The sequence below is a fragment of the Aquila chrysaetos genome, chromosome 8 (assembly GCF_900496995.4).
Source record: "Aquila chrysaetos chrysaetos chromosome 8, bAquChr1.4, whole genome shotgun sequence".
Classification (NCBI taxonomy): Eukaryota; Metazoa; Chordata; class Aves; order Accipitriformes; family Accipitridae; genus Aquila; species Aquila chrysaetos.
In genome coordinates this window covers 2945898-2965847 of record NC_044011.1, presented here as the reverse complement: position 1 = coordinate 2965847, position 19950 = coordinate 2945898, and the positions used below count along the sequence as shown (strand labels likewise).

At 55.6% G+C, this 19950-nt stretch overlaps 2 protein-coding genes across 11 annotated transcripts; one reads left to right on the top strand and one right to left on the bottom strand.

Annotated features, from left to right (window-relative positions):
- Positions 1-5782: 5782 nt before the first annotated feature.
- On the top strand, positions 5783-13733 carry PHOSPHO1 (phosphoethanolamine/phosphocholine phosphatase 1). Of its 10 annotated transcripts, none has more exons than XM_030022102.2 (4): positions 5783-5948; positions 7971-8073; positions 10768-10838; positions 11561-13733. In XM_030022102.2, the coding sequence occupies exon 4, from the start codon at positions 11570-11572 to the stop codon at positions 12320-12322; it is 753 nt and encodes a 250-aa protein (XP_029877962.1). In that variant the 5' UTR covers positions 5783-5948; positions 7971-8073; positions 10768-10838; positions 11561-11569; the 3' UTR covers positions 12323-13733. The 10 variants fall into 10 exon arrangements, with proteins under 10 accessions (XP_029877962.1, XP_029877960.1, XP_029877956.1 ...); XM_041125272.1 differs by lacking the exons at positions 5783-5948; positions 10768-10838 and adding exons at positions 5955-6548; positions 6701-7772; XM_041125274.1 differs by lacking the exon at positions 5783-5948 and adding an exon at positions 6874-7042.
- On the bottom strand, positions 13654-19889 carry ABI3 (ABI family member 3). Its single transcript, XM_030022103.2, has 8 exons — positions 18860-19889; positions 17654-17821; positions 16614-16790; positions 15838-15920; positions 15603-15698; positions 15017-15201; positions 14750-14884; positions 13654-14553 (listed from the first exon to the last, which is right to left on the bottom strand). The coding sequence occupies exons 1-8, from the start codon at positions 18974-18976 to the stop codon at positions 14393-14395; spliced, it is 1122 nt and encodes a 373-aa protein (XP_029877963.1). The 5' UTR covers positions 18977-19889; the 3' UTR covers positions 13654-14392.
- Positions 19890-19950: the final 61 nt, after the last annotated feature.

Here is a 19950-nt window from a genome sequence, read left to right as displayed (position 1 = left end):
CCACTTGGGTGTTTCCAGACACATGCAGGCTGTCTCAGGGTTTTTTTCCCCTAACACAACTTGCTGCTAATGTTGAGGTTACAGCCTTCATGCTGAGAGGGATTTGGTGATGTTGCACCTTTCATTCTTCAACCTGTAATTCCAAAATCAGTTGTGGAAAGATTTGGAGATTTGTTGTGTGTGTGGTTTGGGAGGGGGGTTGTTTGGGATTTTTGTTGTTGTTGGGGTTTTTTTTGTTTGTTTGTTTTTATGCAGCAATAACTAATTAGTAAAATTTCTTGAGTAGCATGGGAAGGTTATGAAAATTAGTTGTTGCTCCATTCGCAAGTTGTAATGCAGCGTGTTTCTCAGAAATGCGTACTAACGATTTTTCCCTACGTGAAAAGTTGGATAACATATTAAAAGAAAGGGGAAGGATGGGCATGTAGGGAGCTAAAATTTTCCAACTTTCAGCTTTCTCCTGAACCCCCATTGGAGTTAATACATTTAGATTTCTAATGAGGGCTGATACTAGCAAGAAGTAAAAGGAATTAACAAAGTGAAGTCAGGAGACAGCTGTAGCATAAACATCAAGTAGCCAAACTGCTGACAGCCCCCTGCCACCAGTAACATTGAAGTGAAAAAAATAGTGAGGATCCGTTATTGTTGCTTGTATCGGACTTCTTATTTGACCTGAACAAAAGCAAGTGTGTTATGGTTAAGTGCTGTTCCTGTTTACAATTTTAATTTTGCAATTTCATCTTCGGATTGCTTCAACTCTGTTTTGCCTGTAGTCTGAGAAAAATAATCAAGGGGCAACTGATAGTGGAACGTAACGTTGTCCTTCTCAGTCATTCACATGTGCTGCTACTGTGTGCTGCATGTTCAAGGGGGTATGCGAGTTAAAAACTATGAGATGTTGTGTTCATGTCTGTGAATTGTCAGCTGCAAAATAATTCCGCAACCGTGCATTGGCATGTCTGAGAGCTTGCAAAATGAAAGACTGAGCATATTGCAAAATAGTTTCCAGTTTTGCTTTTCAAACAGGAATTCAGCCTTCCTTCTTCCCTGAGTAACTTGATGCAGGGCAATGAATTGAAGTGTTGTTTGCGTACTTTCCCTATAAAATATTGGTATGCTTTCATCTCCTTGCTTAAAACTCTCGGCCTCCCTCCTACACCCTCTGAGAATTACTTAATATCTTTACGAGGAAGACAACTTTCTTAATAAGCTGTGATAAAACTAGGAAGCTTATTAGAAAAGAGCTGTTGTAAAAGAGAACGTACTATTTCAGGGTTTCCAGTGGTGGTTACTTGTGTGTCTACTTGAGCAGCCCGTGTGATTAAATTTAGTGTATTACTGTCAGATGAGTAAATATCCCTGTTCTGCAGATGTGGAACTGAGAGACCTGCCTGACATTATGTAAGCGAGTGACAGCTGGGGTAAGAGCTCTGTGTTATTTCTGATCCAGACTACTGCCCTAACCACAGGATCACAATTTCCCTTTTCAGTTCTTTTCAGATTTTCTACATAATATCCTCGCTAAGGTTTTTCAGACAGTGGATAGCGTATATTATAATAAAGGAGATAAGAATCACTTGCCTCTTACTTTGTGGTTATATTGAAGCTACTACGTACAGGCAAAAAGCTGTGAATGCAAAAAATAGCAATTGGGAAATCTTACTCATCTCACGATGTGTTTCTGATCGCATAAGCCATGCAGGGAACAGAACATAGCCAGTGTTTCAGCTGGAGATGTCTCAGAATAATGATACATAAAATTAGTTCAGACTGAAAAATGATTCCTTCCAAGACAGCCCAAGCATGAAGGTATCGGCTTTCTGTTAAGCCTTAGATATCATTAATAGTCCAAAGGTCTTACGACACTTAAAATGAAAGCCTGCATCCTTTTTGAAGGCTGGTTTGGTAACTGCGCTCTGATTCTTATGTAACCTCTGTAATTTCAGCAGGTTTTAAGGTATCTTGCACCTCCCTTTTGCAGAGCAGTTTCTGGAGGGTGCTAAAAGAAAATGCATCGCATGTCAACAGAGAGGTTGAATTTGATGTTAGCTGCACGATGACCTTGTTCCCAGGGGCCAGAAGGAGAACCAGTGCATTGAGAAATGAGAGCGTCAAGGAAGCATGTTACCTAACTGTCCATGCTAGTTGCGGGTTTGTAATGGAAGATGATTCATCAGCCATCACCAAGGAAACCGGGGAGTGTGTCAGAATATACTAGTTTACGAAGAGTTAGAGTTGTTATAGAATCATAGAATGGTTTGGGTTGGAAGGGACCTTAAAGATCATCTAGTTCCAACAAATCATATATTTGGTAATTTGGAGTTGTTAATTCATAGGAAAATTCCTGCTTGGCCTGAGATGCTGTCTTGTGTTCTGTGAAAATTTAAGCTTTTTTGTTACTCCCAGAAAACAACCGGATTATTATACAGTGTCTCATGGATTTTAATTAACTCATTTTAGGCATATATTTTCATTGATTACAGTAATCCATCCACTCTGCCTACTGTTTAAAAAAATAGAGAAATAATGTTAGATTGTCACCGAAGATAAATTCAGTGGTTTAAATTAATTTAAGCTAATGTAACTTGCGATACGTTATGTTGCTGTCATAGCTCTTGGCTTTTCCCATCCCACAGAGAAATCATTCCCCGGGGGGCTGAGATTTAATCTATGTCCTTTCTGTTGAGGAGGAGACAGACCTGCAGGAGGAACCGTTTGTGGAGGATTAGCCAGGAGATGGCAGCGGAGGGAATCACTGCCTGCTTCTGAAGAAGCAAATGAAGTGGATGAAGGAGGGCAGCTTGCTCCTCTGACGGTAGCAATGTTGGAATCTGTGCACGAAGTAACTTAGTGAATTAGAAAACATTTCCAATTTGCCGCTTGTTTCTAATTAATTGCTAATGTCCCTGATCTCTCAAATTTTCACATTGCTTAAGTTGTATTTCCCTAAATATGCTCAGCAACTTGAGGCTGCAGTGAGAGATTTGTCACCTCTGTCAGTCTCTTTAGAAACCATTGTGATGATTGGTGTCAGTTGTTATACTGGATGACTGGCAAGGAGTAGGAGGATTTTTAGACTTGGGTTTAAGGAGATAGAGATTGAACTGACTTCCATGTGAAAGAATAGGATTTCCAGCTGACTGAGTGCAATGTGTTTTACAAAGTGGGCTGCAGTTATTGAGAGCATCATCTTGCTCTGCTCACCAGCATGGTGGTGTGAGAGCAGCCGGAGTGGCTGATACCGCTGACCTGTAGTGTGTGGAGACAGTCGACATTATCTGTGCATCTCCTGCCACTTCAGCAGAAGCTTATCCACCTGATAAAAAGCCCTATCTTGTTGCCTGGGTTTCCTGATTTCTACATTCTACTGTTACATAGAACAGAACATATAAAATACTTTGACTCCTGATGGGTGGTGAGCTAACCGCTCCTCTAGGAAGTCCTTGTTTCTTCCTTAGTGACTTTTAGCATTAAATACAAAACTGAAGCCCACATCAACAGGAGAAAATTAGGGAGACCTCAGCTCGGACTGCTGTAGCCTGCACTAAGCAGAGTTGGCCACTCTTTGTCAAGTGTCCTCACTGCTGCACTGAGGGGGACTCGCAGAAGGAGATGCATGGGAAGGTCACCCCACATGGTGAAATGAAATGAATGGAGTTTGCTTTCTTCTTGCTTGATAGTTCTTGAGGTTTTTCCTGATTTTGGGGCATATAAATGTTATTTGGCCACCAAAAATTTAGTGCTATAAAAGAAATACTGTTTATTAGAGAATACTGTGTTGAGGATTGGAGTTTCCTTGTCCATGTGCCTTGAAGTCTGAGCTATAGTGATTAGCTCCCCTTGTAAGTAAAGGAAAGCTTCAGTTTTACTCAGAGCTTCCCCAAAATATGTATTGCAGACCATGGCCACCAAGGAGGTCTGACACAGGCAGCCAGATGGATTTCACAGCGGCTACCGAGCTAGTCTTAACCAAACTTCTTGTGTGTGCTGCAGGATGGAAATAAAGCGGGTGGGGTGGGACAGACAGACAGCTACATGGACGCTGTGGGCTCAGGGTTTGCTTATGTGCTTATGCAATCCACTTGTTGGTTAAAAAACAGGAGGACAAACTTGGAGAGAAGTGTGCATCAGTGTATTTCTTGTAGCGCGGGGATGTTACACCCATTGTGGGGAATCCGTGTGTTCATAAGAGTGTTGCCTGTCTGTTCAGGGGTTGCCAGGAGCCAGGTCAGCCCAATGCAGAAAGCGCTGTCCTCACTTGCTCTCCAGGGTTCTTAACAGTGGAAAATCACTGGGATACAGGATCACCCTTGCCAAACTCCTCCGTCTGTGATGTTTCTGGAATGATCTTTGCCCCGCTGCCTTTCAGTGGGAAGGAGACAGGAGGCAGCGGAGAATTTGCCCTTTTGAGTTTCCCACTTGCCTTGTACCCACTGACAAATCGCTTGAAGGTGGTCGGTCTCCTGTGTCAATAGGAGCTGGTGTAACTCCAAAGGGGGGGGGTAACGCAAAAGGAGAAACGGCAAAACCCACGCTGTGCAGAGGAAACGGGGTGTGCTCTGCATCAAAAAGCCAGAATGTCTCAGACTAAATAGGCAATAAAATATTTTCTTGATAACCAAGGCTGTTTCTCAGGAGAGGCTAGTGACTCAGGCTATCAGTAGGTAGAGGTTGCTGTCCTTTAACAACTGGGAGTAAGGGCTGTTAGGAAAGGGCTTGGAATAGCAACGGTTTGGCTGCAGAAATGCTCTGAGCTCTTCTCAGCTTGGGCTGGAACTGAATTTTGCCAAAATGGGGAAACTGTAGAGCATTGGGGGGTTACAGCTTGAGAGCTTGGGCAACGTGGCATTCCCCAGAGCAGCCAGCACAGGGGCAGACGGCTCTTGTCCAGCCCACGTAGGGAGCAGAAAACTGTGGTTTTTCCAGACCCTTTGAATTCTGTTTGCGTCCTTCCATTCTTAGACATTTTTAATTAAAAAGCAACACAAAACCCAACCTCTGGTGCTCTCTTTAACTACATGTTTTTAAGCCCATGCTGCTGCGTCCCCTCCCTGCCCACACCCTCTGCCTCCAGCCTTTGAACAAACTGGCCTTTTTTTTTTTATCACAGGCGACTTCAGTACAAATTAGACATGCTGCAAAACCGAAGATACCACTTAAACACCACGCCGGAGCCAAGGAGAGTATTTAGAGGTGTGGACCACGCTTGCTGGGGCTGCCCTGCTTCTGTGCCTGGCCAGACACCCTGCAATTCGGTGTCCCAGGGCAGAGCCAGCACCTAAAATTAGCCTCGGCTCCCCGCCCCGGGCTGTGGGCAGCACCTCGGCCCGGGGACGGTGCCTCTGGGTCCCCGGAGCTTGGGGGGGTGCCTTGTTTTTGGGGCAAATTTGTGCTTTTTTCTTTTCTTGGTCAGAGCCTCCACGCACCCCTTGGTCTTGGGGGTTGCCCCCTATGCTCACCCCTTGTTTTGGGGCCAAATGGCTAAATTCCAGAATTGCTCTATTGGCTATTTTTAGGAGGGGTTTTGTTCCTTGTTGCCGATTTTGCAACTTCGGGGAGCAAACCCTGCGCTAACGCGGTATTAGCGGGGAGGGCGGGGGGAAGAGCGCGCTCAGCGGCTCCCCCCTCCCTGCGGAGTTGGGGGCGTGGTTCTGGCGGGCACCGCCTCCTTTGATACGCGCCGCCGAGGCTGCCATTGGCTATCCGGGTAGTGACGTGAAGGGACTGCGGTTGTTCCGCGGAGGCGCGCCGCGGCTCCGTTTGCGTCGCTTTAAAGGGGCCGCGCTCGCTGCAGCCCCGGCAGCGGCGCCGGCCCCGCCGCACCGGACCGGACCGGACCGCGCTCCCCAACCACCGGTGCCCGGCCCCGTTCACGGCCGAGACGCCGGGCTGCCTGCACACCCACCGGCACCGGGACGAACCGGGTGCTCCCGGGAGGTTCCGACCCGGTAAGGAGGCTCCGGGGGCTGATCAGGCGTGAGTCTGCACCGGGGCGGCCGGTACCGGGAGGTGCCGACCCGGTTAGGAGGCTCCGAGGACCGGTGCGCCGGGTCTCGGCACCGGGAGATGCCGATCCGCTACGGCTGCTGCCGGTACCGGGAGGTGCCCAGTCGGTGGGGGTCTCCGTTGACCGGGAGCGGCTGGTGCCGGTACCGGGAGGTGCCGATCCGGTAGGACCCTGCGGTGACCGGGGCGGCTGATGCCGGTACCGGAGAGTCCCCACCCGGTTGGACTCTCGGAGGACCGGTGCGCGACTGGTGCTGGTGCCGGTACCGGGAGGTGCCGACCGGGCAGGATCCTCCAAGCACCGACCGTGCATGAGTCAGCCCCGTTACGGCTCTCACCGGTACCGGGAGGACCCGAGGAGCGGCCGTGCGTGAGTCGGCACTGCTCCCGCTTCCCGGGCAGCAGGCTGGCGGATGCCGGTACCGGAGCCGGAGCAGCAGCCGCTGTCCATTCCGGTACCACCGACCGCAGGGAGCTGACACCGGGCCGGTACCGGCACCGGTACCCGGGAGGGCGAAAAGCCGCAGGATACGTCTGCCCAGGTACGGCTCCGGCACCGCAGGCTGGGAATCCGGGATCCAGTTTTGGGACTCCCACAAAACCAGCCGTCAATCCAGCAGCCCGCCACCTGCTAACGGCAGCGTTTTGGGGCCAAAACCACCTGTTTCAGGGGTTTTTTTTGTTGCTGTTGCAGAGCAGAGAGCTCTGGTCCCGACGGCCGCAGCGGGAGCCTTTGGCTGCGGTAACGCCACGGCTTCCTGGCAGGCGGCAGGAAAAATAAACACCATTAAAAAAAAAAAAAAGGACCATCCCCATAACCCGAGGTGACCGGCCGCGGCGTCAGCCGTGTGGGCGAGCAGGGTGAGCCCTGGCCCCGGGGAAGGTGTTCCCATTCCCGTCCCTGTTCCCCTTCGCCCCTGCCAGGGGGATTTGGGATGAAGCAGGAGCCACGGAGCACAAGAAGGGGCGAGGTGGCACCTGGGTGCGTGGAGGGGGTCAGGGCTGGCTGAGAAACCCCTCCGAGCTCCGCTGTCCGGTGATTTGTTATTTATTTGCTCATTTGCTTCTGTTTCGGGAGCCGTGTGGATGGCTAGGGATGGGAACGGGTCGGGTTTTATTCCGGGAGCGGTGAACTTGTCTCATGATCCTGATGACACGCCTGGTGGTGCCCGGGAGGGAGGTTTTCCTCTCCTTTGCTTTTTGGGCAGCAGGACTCTGTCCTCTTGTTTTGCCATTAATACTGTCCTAGGGGGTGGACAAACGAGTTTGCTAAAGGTCAGTGCTTGGGTTTTGAGTTAAAACTAAAAAAACCCCATGTTTTACACACCAAAAACATCAAGTGGTTTTATAAGGTTAAAAACAGGCAAGAGCAGAGTATGCCAGGTGATTAAAACCAGCCCAGGGACTGTGCCCGCAATTGGGAAATGCCCCCGTGCCCCTTCGCTTTTGAGGCTCAGCAGTTCCCGGCTCCAAAATCAGGTGCTGATCCCCGTCCGCGCTCGTTTGGGTGCGATGGGGGCTCACGTAGGGCCTGATCCTGCGGCAAAGGGCGGGTGCGTAGCGCAGTGCTGCTCCTCTCCATGCAGCTCGTCCTGCGCTGAACCCATTACGGGATTAAGCCCGAAGTCGCACGGCGGTGCAGAGGTCTGCCGGGACGCGCAGCAAGAACTGATCTGCAGAGATGAGGAGGGGAGCAAATATTGCTGGGCTTCAACCTTTCCTCCCTGGCCCTCTTCGGGGCACAAAGATCCTGGGGATGGCTGGAGGTATTGCCAGAGGGGAAGAAAACATTGAGATTTTGGGGGATAAACTACCCTGGGAAATTATTTTTGCCGTGAGCCCAGCAGCTCACCGCTTTTATCAGGCTTATTTTGACCCTCATCCCAAATTCAGTTTGTTTAAACCTTTATGTTTGCTGTGATTAATGAGCAAATATCTGTTTTATTTTCTGTTCCAACATTCAGGCTTTGCATAATGTTAGGAAGCGCGGCCGCTTTTCTTTTATTTTGGAGGGAGTCCCTTTTTTGCAGAAGGTGGACGGACGCGCTCCCGGGAGGCAGCCGCCGGGTGAGTCATTTCCGCGCAGAAATAGCTCTGCTGGAAGCGGTGACATGGTCCTGCAGGGATTTCACTTCTTCCTTCCCCGCATGGAGCCGGCTGCTCCATCCCACGCCACTAGCGGTGTGCCCACGGGCACCGCCGGCTCCTGGCTGGATTTAACAGGGTAATTTAAGGCTGGGAGATTTGCAAAGTATTTTTTTTCTCATCTTTGCTCTCCTCCTGCGCGGGGCAGAGTCAGGGTTTGAGGTGGCCGCTGCCAGACCCCACAGCTCAGCCTGCTTGTCTTTAGCTGGAGAAGATGAGCGCTGGTTTATTAAGAGTCGCTCCTAACGCTGGTATCTCCTTTTTCGGTATGACAAGGGGAAAACAGCACACGGGGGAAGGATGTCATTTGCCCAACAGCCCCCTGAGGCCAGTGGTGAGAAATCCCATCCCCGGACCTTTATTCCCTAATTAACGCTGGCTTAGATTTCAGTTTCTCCTTTGCATAAAAGCAATGCGCATTTTGATACAATTAATAGCAGCGTTGGGGATGGCTGAGAGCAGAAGGCGGCTTTTGCAGAAGCGTGGCAGGAATGCTCCGATCTCCTGCCGGTAGATGGGGGCAGCAATTGTCCAAGCTGACTTCACGGATTATCGTTTTCCTTAGAAATCCTGTAGAAAATGGTCTGGTGGCTTCTTTCCTCGCCCACGACGGAGAAGCTGCTGTCAGGGTGCTTGGCTCAGAGCCCTGGGCTGGGAGAGGCTCTGGGCAGCAGCGGTGGCAGTGCCGGAGACACTGGGGCAAGGAGCCTGGTAGAGCAACTGATTTTGTTTTCCAGCTCTTGGGAGCAGCTGGATTTATCCCTGCTGGAGCTATTGGTGCCCACCGTGCTTCAGGGAGAGCAAAGTGATTCCGGGGAAGTGGGGAGGGGAGGCGAGAGCTCACAGGGAACTCTGCTGAGGACAAGTTAATGTGAGATCAGGGTGGCTGATGCTACTTCTGACCTCGTGCTGGTCAGCTCTAGAGGGAGGCAGAGCTAAAATAAGCCAGAAGAGACCAAACTGGCTTTTCCCCAGCTCGTAGGTCAGGTTTTTTTACGTACATAACAAAACGTTAATTCAGGAGAGGTGGCTAAATGGAAGGTGTTTGGGGAACCTCAGCTGAAAAGCGCTAAAGGAACGATAGATTGCATGGAGGTTGCTGCTGAGGTCTGTGTTTGACCTCATCTGCCCGAAATCCAAGGTGTGTGCTGTTATTCTTTACTGTTTTGCAAAATGCAAAACCTTTGGGCCCAGAAGAGCTTTTTTGGGGCGGGTTAGCTCCCTATGTCCACATCATCCCTTACAGCTGCCTGTAATGGTGTCCACGGGGTTAACCAGCCCTTCCAGCGCTCTTTCCCCGTGCCACTGCATTGGTACCGCAAAGTCTCCTTAAGGCTTAGACCCAAATTATTTTCTCACTGCTGGCAGCTCTTCAGAATATAATGACAAAAATTACAATTACTCTTTCATGTTTAATCTTTCTTTTTTTCTCTTTCCCTTGGTTTGGACCTGAAAATCATGGTGGCTAATCCCACCCCCAGGCTGGCTGTAGCATTATTTGGCTTTTGATGGGTGCTCCTACAAAGAAATAACTAGCGTTGGGTTTGAAGATTTCCCAAAAAGTTGCTTTTACAAGATTTCAACCCGGGGTTTAATTTTGAACGCCCGCTTCCTTTTGCAGTGTGCCACCTTTGAGTTGCAGTTGTGGTTTATTATTTTAGCAGAGTCATGAATCGCGTTTGTGCCCAAAATAGTTTGATGCTGGGCATCAAACCAGACAAATCCCACACAAATCACCTTCAGCTGAAAAACTCTTCCTGTTGTCATGCTGATGACAAAAAAAATCTTTGAAATCCTCCTAGCCTCAGCTAAGCCGAGCTACTGGTGCCCAGTTAAAATTTCCCGTGTCCCAGTGTGTTATTCCTCCCGCTAACCTCCCGGCTGAGTTTTCAGCCGGGTTTGGCTGCGAGGTTGGTTTTTGGAGGTTTCCCATCACTCTGCTTTGATCGCTGTGGACCACAAGAGGTCGGCAAAATTCAGGAGACGTAACTTGGGCTCTGCCTTTGCTCTGGGGCAGCAGACTGGCACATCCTCACCCGAGCTGTCTGGGCACCCAGTTTCATTCCAGGATAATTACTCCATTAAAAGAAACACCCCAAACTAATTATACTGGAAGAAAATCAGGGCAATTTTGGAACAGGGCATGCGTTGCCAGGGTTATTGCCGAGCCATTCTGCTGGCTGCTTTCATGTGCGGCAAAGCCCTGGCGCTCGGGGGAATTAAGAGGGATGAGAAGCATTAAACGGGGTCTGCCCGCTCGCCCTGCTCTCCGGAGACTCCTTTAATTCCTCCGTTCCTGGTACAAAAGGTCCTGAGCCTGGGAGTTTGCTGCGGGACGTAGAGCCCGGCTGTGCCGTGCCGTTTGGTGCTGTGCCCGAAGGTGGCAGCTGGGGAAAACCCAAGCCGTTAACCAAATTCCCCCTTCTTTATGGTTTGCAGTCAGGAGAGCAGCCCGGCGAGCCCTAAGCGCTGCCTTCAGCAACACGCTGCCTGCAGAGTGATGGTCTTAAAATGAAAAGGTGCTGTGAGGGCGTCGGGCTGCCATGCCTGTTTAAGGTCAGTGCCATTCTCACTCGTCTTGTCCTCTCTGAACGGGGTTGTTCCCTCTCTTCTCAGGGGCAGGGAGCAGGAATTGTGTCCCCATCCTGCAAATCTCTGGCCGCGGGCGGCACGGGAGCAGCCGGGAGGTGAGCGGGTGCTGCTGGGGCCATCGTGGCTTTAGCCGAGGGGAGCAGATGGGCACCGGGAGGCTGGGCTGGGGCTCACCAGCTTTGCACCCTTGTTGGCAGAGTGGGTTTATTTTGGTTTTAGAGCAGGGCAGGAGGTGGCTCCGAGTTATCCCGGGCTTCTCAGGAGCCTGCGGAGCCCAACCCAGGGAGAAACTGCATCTAGGTGATGGAGCAAAAATCAACCTGCAAAATGTTTTCATCTGTCGGGAAGAGCCAAACTTGTCCTGGCAGCAAGAGGGGTCTGCAGGGACACAAAACCCTTTTCAGAGGTGGGACGGGAGCAGGTTGGGGGGGTAAACCTCCCCCCTTCCCCACCGAGGACCCTCCCCGCACAAACCACCCCAAGGCACAGTCCGTCCTCGTCTCCCTTGGGAGGACGTGTGCGGCAGTTGCTCGGCCCAGTGACCGCCTTGACGGCAGGACCAGGATTAGCAGTGACAAAATGATCTCTTTATAGGCAGGATAAACGCCTTAGGGCTGGGGCTGAGGTATGTCAGCAGGGGATTAGCCCCCCCCGCAAGCCCAGCTGGGCTAATAAGCTGCCTGGGGGTAAGGTGGCCAAGGAGCATCATTCTGCGGCGCTGGCAGCCTCTTGCTACTGCGGTTGCCACCATCGCTGTGCCAGGGCCGAAGCAAAGTGCCTTGAACTAACGGCTGGGCGTTATCCTTCCACCTCGCAGGGTGTTGGTATGGCCAGCCCCCGGCCTCCCAAATACCTCCTCGTCTTCGATTTCGACGAGACCATCATCAACGAGAACAGCGATGACTCCATCGTCCGGGCGGCACCAGGGCAGGCGCTGCCGGAGCACATCCGACAGACCTTCCGCGAGGGCTTCTACAACGAGTACATGCAGCGCGTCCTGGCGTACATGGGGGACCAGGGGGTCAAGATGGGGGACTTCAAGACTGTCTACGAGAACATTCCTCTGTCCCCTGGCATGCCAGAGCTCTTCCAGTTCCTCTCCAAGAACCACGAGCTCTTCGAGATCATCCTCATCTCTGATGCCAACATGTTCGGCATCGAATGCAATCTGAGGGCAGCCGGTTTCTACTCCCTTTTCCGCAAGATCTTCAGCAACCCGTCTGGTTTTGACAAGAGGGGGTACTTCACCTTGGGGCCCTACCACAGCCATAAGTGCCTTGACTGCCCGGCCAACATGTGCAAACGCAAAATCCTAACAGAGTACCTGGCGGAGAGAGCCCAGGAGGAGGTAGAGTTCGAGAGGGTCTTCTACGTGGGAGACGGTGCCAATGACTTCTGCCCTTCCGTGACTTTGACTTCAGCTGACGTGGCTTTCCCGCGGAAGGGCTACCCCATGCACCGAATGACCCAAGAGATGGAGAAGCAGCAGCCTGGAGCCTTCCAGGCCACTGTTGTCCCCTGGGAGTCAGCTACAGAGGTCGCCCGCTATCTCCAGGAGGTCCTCAAGAAGAAGTGTTGAGGCTGGCTCAGAAGAGACTTGCATACTATAAGCAGCTGGGAAAGGAGAAGACTGGCGGGGGGGTCGCACCGTGTACCCCACGCTCACCGGCACTGCTCGCTCAGCCCCCGCTCCCGGGTTACTTTCCTGCCTTTCCTTCTCCAAGCTCCTTTCTCTCTGGCAATTAAAGCACTTTCTCTAGGTCCTCCCTTCTCCTTCCCCTGCCATGCTGAGATGATGCCTTCTCTATGCAGCTCGGACATCTACTCCACCGTGGGTGTTTGCCAACACTAATGGTGATTTTTTTGTTGTTGGTTGTGGTTTTTTTTTTCCTTTCTTTCCCTTTTGACTTTACAAGAGCAATTCCTAAAAGACCAGAAGCCGGCTGGGCCCTGCACATGCTCCCTCTTACCTTCATCCTCCTCGCCTGCCTGACCTCCACTGGCCACGCCAGAAGCTGCGTGCTGTTGCCTTGAACCTGACGCTTGAGGTCTCCTTGCCTCTTCGTGAGGCCACTGGAAATTTAATCTGGGAAATTCATGCTGCCTGAGCTCCCCAGTTTGCCCTTCATACCCTGCCTGAGCAGGGCAGCTCCTGGCTCAGCTGCTGAGCCTTGCGATGGAGTAAATTGTCCCTTGAGACTTTACGCTCTGAAAAAAAACATGACGTGAGGGACAGGAAACCTTTTGGAAAGGTGGTACCTTGGAAAAAACCTTTAGTGCCCATCCCCACCCACTTGCCCAGAGCATGGGCACAGCAACCGCATCCCGCTGCGGGGAGGAGGACCTGCCCTTGCCTTCCACTTCCATCCTCTGCTTCTGCTTGCAGGGTAAAACGTCCCCCATGTCCCCAGGGTGGACAGGTTCCTCCTCTCTCTAAGCCATTACCAGTCACGTCCTTGTGTTTGCTGGATCGTATCGAATTCCTCTTAACCCAGGGGTTGATTTCCCTCCTGACCTCGTCGAGAGGTGCCAAACCTCCCCGCGGGAGGTGCGGTGCTGTGAGCACTTCTCCTGCCATCGGGTCCCTGGAGGCCAAAACCCCTGTTCCCCTGCCCCGCTGCAGTATTAATTGCCCCTTCTAATTGCACTCTGCAGGGGGGGACCCACAGTATTCGCTGCTCTCTGGTGTTGGCTTCTCCTGGATTTATCCACAGCCTTACCGGCCCCCGAGGGTGGCTCGTAATTCCTCCAAAGCGTAGAAACCCTGACAGCAAATCTGAGCAGTAAGGAAATAACCAAAGCAGCCCTGAGTTGTTCCTCTATTTCATTTCCCCTGTCTTTGTTCTTCCTCCTCTGGACCCTCTTCAACTGTGTGGAACTTAAAGCCATGGAATTAAAAAAATACATATATATGTATATAGATATATATCTATATATTGCAGATACACATGTTGTTTGTATCCAGGACATAAACCTGGGTGTGAAACAGCTCTCTGAGTTGCACGTACATGTTGTTTCTCTTCCTTGGGCTGGTGAAAGTTGCGGGGGGGATGGCATTGGAGGGGGAGCAGCAGAGCAGGGCCAGGCTACAAGCGATGATCTGCAGGGGACCCTATGGGGACCCCTTTGGTGCAGGATTGGGCCCTGGCTCATCCCCCTCTGCGTCTCAAGCTGATGGGGACGGCAGGCAGGTTCCCTGGGGCCACAGCCGGGTGCTGCTCTTCTCCTTGTCCCTGCGGGTGTTCGTCCCCGTCTCCTCTATCTGGGCTTTGGTCCTGTGCCGCCCTCGCTCCGGGGCCGGGAGCATCACCAGGGTCAGCCCACGGGATCACCGTGCCGTCCGCCGCGTTTCCATCAGCTGAGAAAGCTGCTGCGTCCCGGTGCTAAACCTTCCAGGCACCGATAGCAGCCAGCGCTGCTGTCGTTAAAAACACAAAGAAAAGCAAGATGGGAAAGGGACCGGGCAGGGGGATGCTCTGGGTGCTGGTGGGTGCCGGCAGTGGCACCCGGTCCAGCTGCCCGTGCAAGGGCTGAGCTGTGCGGAACCCCAGCTGCGCAAAGCCGACATTGAAAGGCAAAGCAGAGCCCTGCTCGGGATGATCCGGATTGGGGGATTTGGGGGGGGGGGGGGACTGCCCGACCCCGGCGCTCAAAAGGGCTCCACGTAATTGCCGGGGAAGAAACCCACTTCCTCGCCCATGACGCCCTCGCACCAGCCGTCCGAGTACCGCCGCGTGACGAAGAGGAGGGTGCCGGGCTGGAAGGAGAGCTCGTTGTCCTTCTGCCGCGTGTAGGGGTAGAGGGCCACCACTGTGAGAGGAGGGAGAGGGGACAAGCCACCGCCGGGGAGGACGTGAGCAGACCACGGCATCGCTCGCCATCCCAGCCCCGGCCGATGCTGGGGCAGAGTTGGACCCTCAGTGCCATGGTTGTGGGCAGGGGTTCAACCAAAAGCACCGTGGCAAAGAGATCGGGGGGGGGGGGGGGGGGGGGGGATCCACCGTACCTTTCTCCAGGTAGCTCTCCGGGACCCAGGGGGGGTCCTCTGCGGCAGGGGGTGGTGGTGGTGGTGGGGCCAAATCCTCAAAGTCGGGCAAAGCTGGTGGCGGCGGCGGCGGCGGCGGCTCAAGGTCATCGGGGGCTGGCAAAACCCCGCCAAAATCGATGGGGGATGAAGGGCTCCATGGCGGGGGGGAGAGAAGCCACATACAGCCCCCCCACCTCCCCACTAACCCCCATCATGCTGAGCATCCCTGGACCACCGAGCACTCACCTGGGGGCATGAGGTCCAGTGGGGGCACAGCCAGGTCCCCCAGCGGTGGCGGGGGCAGGTCCCCGGGCAGAGGTGGGGGCGGCGGGATGGCGGCCGCAGGCGGTGGCGATGGCCCTGGCAGGGAGGGGAGCGGCGGCGGCGGCACGGGGATGCCTTCAGCGGGGGCCGCCGGGGCTCCGCTCGAGCTGGGGGGGGTGGAGGAGTGGGGGTGTCAAGGTGGGAGGCCAGGCTGGGGGGGGCTGGCTTTGCCCCCCCCACTCTTTGAATACAGACACTTGCTCCATGCCGGGATGGGGTGCCGCTCGCTGCGGTCACCGTGTGGGCAGGAGATCCCGGCATCCATGTACAAACCCTTTCCCCACCCTGTGCCTCAGTTTCCCCATTGGGGACCCTCTCTGTAAGGGATATTTTTGCTCTAAAGACAAGCACCGCCCAGGGTAGCAAATCTCCCGCTCCCCAAACCCCATCTTTTTCATCAAAACCCCTTTGCAGCAGGACCTCCCCTGAGCAGCGGGGTGACAGTGGGTGCTCTGGGCTCTCCCGACCCCCCCCCAGGCCCTCCCGACCCACCGGGCAGCGCCGGTACCTGATGGATATCAGCGAGGAGGTGGAAGAAGCTGCGGAGATCTTGCCCTCGGGAACCACGGGTGGCTGGATGGGCTCAGGGGCACGGGTGCTTCTCCTGCGGGCAAAGCGGCCGCTGACCCCCCCCAGCCCGGCTAGCGGGACCCCGGATGGGACCCCAACGGCTAGCCCCATGCCATGTGTCACCGCTCGGTGACACAGAAAAGCAAAGCCCCCGACCCCGCACCCATCCTCACCCCAGGGTGCCCGTAGCCTGCGTCGCCGATTTGATCCCCTTCCGAGCCAGGGTGCCCGTGCGGGACAGCTGGGTGCTGTGATCCTGCGGGCACAGGGAGACACGGAGACGTGACAGGCGATGGTGGCCGCAGCTTCCCCCGCAAACTCGTTGAGCCCCAGAGGGCTGTGACACCCCCATTCCCCCCCCCCCCCACACACACACACACCTCCAGGGGAAGCAGAACCCCAAGTTCTCTGCTGGGCCCCCGCCTCGATGGGAAAAGCCGAGCGGAAGGAGCCAGCGGCTCTGCGGTGCGGAGGCAGCCGAGAGGCGCCCGCCACCGTGGGAACCACGTCCCCAGTGCCACCACTTCCCTTCCAGCCCCACGGCGGCTTCGCTGGGGGCTCACGCCTGCGAGGGTGCCAAAACGACCCCCCCCACCGTGGGTGCCTTCCTGCACGGGCGGTTTCGGTGCTGGGAAAGGCACCGTGGGGGTGAGAGCGTCACGGGGCTCAGTACCGGCCCCAGCGGTGCTGATGGCTTTTGCTGAGCGTTGTGTGCCTCAGTTTCCCTTTGCTGTATTGGACCATGTCCCCCCCTTCCTTCCCTGCGCTGGGACCACCAAGCCTCAGCGGGATGAGTCCCGGAGTGGGCTGCAGGGCACAGAGAGACCTCGCTTCTCCATCGAGGAGGGGTTTGAGCCCATCTGTGCACCCATCAGCGCACACTGGGGACCAAGAAAGCCCATCCAAGCCCCCTCATCCCTGTGGGACATCTTCCTAGCCCCGGGCTGACCTTTATGCCGTGGCCGATGCCATCCAGGACACTGAAGTTGAGGGGTTTCCTGTAGTAGGGCTCCAGGCAGGGTGGGCTGGGGGGGGGCACGATCTTCTGGTAGGATGGGAACCTCTTGCTGACAGTCAACGAACCGATCTCCCGGCGAGACACCTTCTCTTTGTGCATGTCAACCCTCTGCAGAGATAACACTGTCCCCACTGTCCCATCCCAGGTTCTCCTCGCCTCCTGCTGCCTCCTCCAAGTCCCACCACCCTTCCCAGCCACATCTCCCTGCCTCTAAGGGAGGGGTTGCAGGGAAGGATCAGGATTGACCCTGAACCCCCCGGCCCAACCGAAGCCACAGGGGCAGATCCTGCTCTGCTCCACCACAGCAGGGCGAGTGATGCCCTTGATGCCACCACAGCGGATCTGGCCCTTCCTAAAGCAGGGGATGGGGGGACAAGGCAGTGGCGGGGGGGGGATGTGTGAGCCTCGGCCACCCATAAGCTGTTTTCCTGCTGCTTCCAGTGTGACCACGGGCTCCCGTCTCTTCCCGTGGCTGGAAAGGCTCCAGGTGGCTTCCAAGAGCCAGGAAGAGGGCGGGTGGCTATGGGACTCCGCATCGGTGTCCCTAAGCTCCGGGAGGACAAGGCCAGGCCCCAGCAAGGGGAAAGCGTGGCAGCCAGCCCAACGGTCCGAGCCCCATCACTCCACTTTGGATCTCCTCTGAGATTTCCCGGGCAGATCCTACGGTCCCCTCCACTGGGATTTGCAAGTGCCCACACTGGGAGAACACCCCAGAGACCAGTTTCCCAGCCCCAGGTAGACTTGTCCCCCCATGACGCGTTGGGTGACCCCCCCACCACCACCCAAGGAGACGGTCTTGCATTTCCACTGCAAGGTGATGCTACGGCGGGGGGGGCTGACGGGCTCTTGAAGCTGCGGGGAAGGAGGGTCTTCAGCCCCTTCGAGCTGCCCAAATCCCTTTCCCAGAGCCCACCCCCTTCTCAGGACCCAAATCCCAGTATGCATCGGCACCGGTCGGAGGATGGTCCCACCTGGGCCACGCAGGTGATGTCGGCTTCCACCTTCCGCACCTCGGCCGTCTGCAGGTCCAGCAACCGGAGGAAGGCGGTGGCCAGGCTGCTGACCTGGTAAGTCACGCTGGCCAGGGACTGCGTGCTCAGCGCCATCGTTTCTTCCAGCGCCTTCCGCTTGTCGCTCGCCTGGAGGGGGAAAACCAGTCGGTGGGATGAGCCCACCCTGTGCAGCCACCGCTACCCTCCGTCTTCACACGCTGGAGTCACACGGTAGCAAAGATGCTTCCTTCTGCTTTCCAAATGCATCAAACTTCCTCCGGCTCCGCCAGGACACACGGGCACCTGTCAGGCAGCGGTGCTCGGCTTTTCCAGCACCAGGGATTCACCGTGATTCCTCCCTGGGATGCTGCCGTTTCGGCAGGTGCCAGAGCCAAGAGCCGGGCTCAGTCTCCGGCCACCCTTGGGGACAGCCGGCCATGCCACCAGCTGTGCTGGGGACAGCGTCTCAGTTCTCTGAATAGTTCAGCACGTTTCCCCTTCAGCTCCGCTCCGGCGGGTCCAATCCCTTGGGAGCAGCCTTGGGTCTGGCTTGAGCCAGCGAAGCCGCTGACACAGATTCTGCAAAGCACACAGGGAACGCTCCCGGCCAAGACACTCTCCCCAGCAAAGAGGGCCAGAATGAGCCTTTTCCCTCCTATTTCATCCCAAAAGCTCCTGCCCCCCCCCCTTCCCTCAGTGGGGGCCAGGCAGGGAGGAGGAGGGACACCGACAGCAGCAGAGCTTCACGCTTGCTCTGCGTGTGCAGGCACCCAGCTCGCCTCTGCCCTGCCAGGAGGCACCTCTGAAACCCTGGGGACAGCCTGGGGACAGCCCAGGGGGGGACTGGTGTCCCTGGTCCCCTCCCAGGGCTTCTCTGGAGGCATCAAAGCCCCGGAAGACTCTCCTTTCATCCCAAACCCACCCTGAGAGCTGAGCAGAAAAGCTGCTGTGCAGCAAGGGGGGAAACTGAGGCAGGAAGGAAAAAAAAACCCGAACAGCGGCACGCAACGCTCGGTAGGAAGCTACCAGGGATGCTCAGGCTCCCATCTCCGAGTGCAGAGCCTTCACCATCACCCACCAGCCACCCCTCCAGGACCACCATCTCACCAGGGCTCCCGGCTGTCCCCAGCATCACGCCCAACCCCAAATCCGCAGCTCGTCCCGCGACGTCCCCGTCCCCCTTACCTGTAGGTAGTTGCTCTCGCAGTAGTCGGCGACCCTGTGGAGGTTGCAGTGGTGGTCGCGCAGGACCTGCCGGCCTGCCGGGATGTCACGCTGCTGCAGCTGCTCCAGCTCCGACATGATGCCGGGCTCGGTTCCCACTTCCTCCCCGGCCGCCTCGGCGCTGGGTTTTGAAGCTCGCGGCCGTGCTGACGCAGGGCCTGCGGGCGCCGCGGCGTCCCCGTTCCCCCCAAGGGACACCCCGCAGGGATGGAGACCACCCTGGCCACCTTTACTGGGGGTGGCGAGGAAAACCAGCGTGGCCCCAGCTCCATGAGGGATGCGTTGGGGGGGGGGCAGCCCCCGGCCACGGCCGGTGGTCGCCCCACCGGGGCAGGGGCTGAGAGCAGCTGCGACGGCGGAGGATGTGAGTCACGGAGGAACCGGCAGCGCGGGGTGGGGGTGAGCGACTGAAAAAGATCCCGACCCCCCATCTCTGCCACCGGCGCCCACCCTCCATGAGCCGCTGCCGCCCTCCCGGTGGGTTTGGGGCCGAGCCAGGAGGGCGATTCCCTTCCCTTTGCCTTTATCAGCCAGGCAAGAGATACGGCCAAGGGCAGTGCTTCAACTGCCAGGTCCTCCTCCCTGGAAAAGCCCTGCGCACCCTACGCAGCATCGCTCCGGTCACCCGGACCTCGCTCAGCTCAGGGCACCAAGGGATGTGACAAGTGACCCCACGGAGGCACCCGTCCTTCCTTTGTCCGGGACGGCGTGTCCTTCTCCGTGCTTTGCTAACAACGTTTCACATCCCCACGGGTGAGGCTGTGTGGAGGGCAGGAAATTCCCACTTTCCCAGTGCTTGGAAATCCCCCTCCACCCTCTCCTCCTCCTCCTCCTCCTCCCGCAGGTGCTTCCTTGGGGTCTCTGGGGCTCTGTCCTCAGCCCCACCGACTTTGCTCTGGCCAGACAGGAGCAAAACCCACGTTAAGGGCTCAGCCCTTCCTGAGCCCGCAGCCCCACCAGCACAAGGACAAGGGAAATGATGAATTTCCTCCAGCACCGGCCCAGCTCCTCACACCCTGAAGGACCGAGAGCCGCCCGAGCTGCTCCCGGCC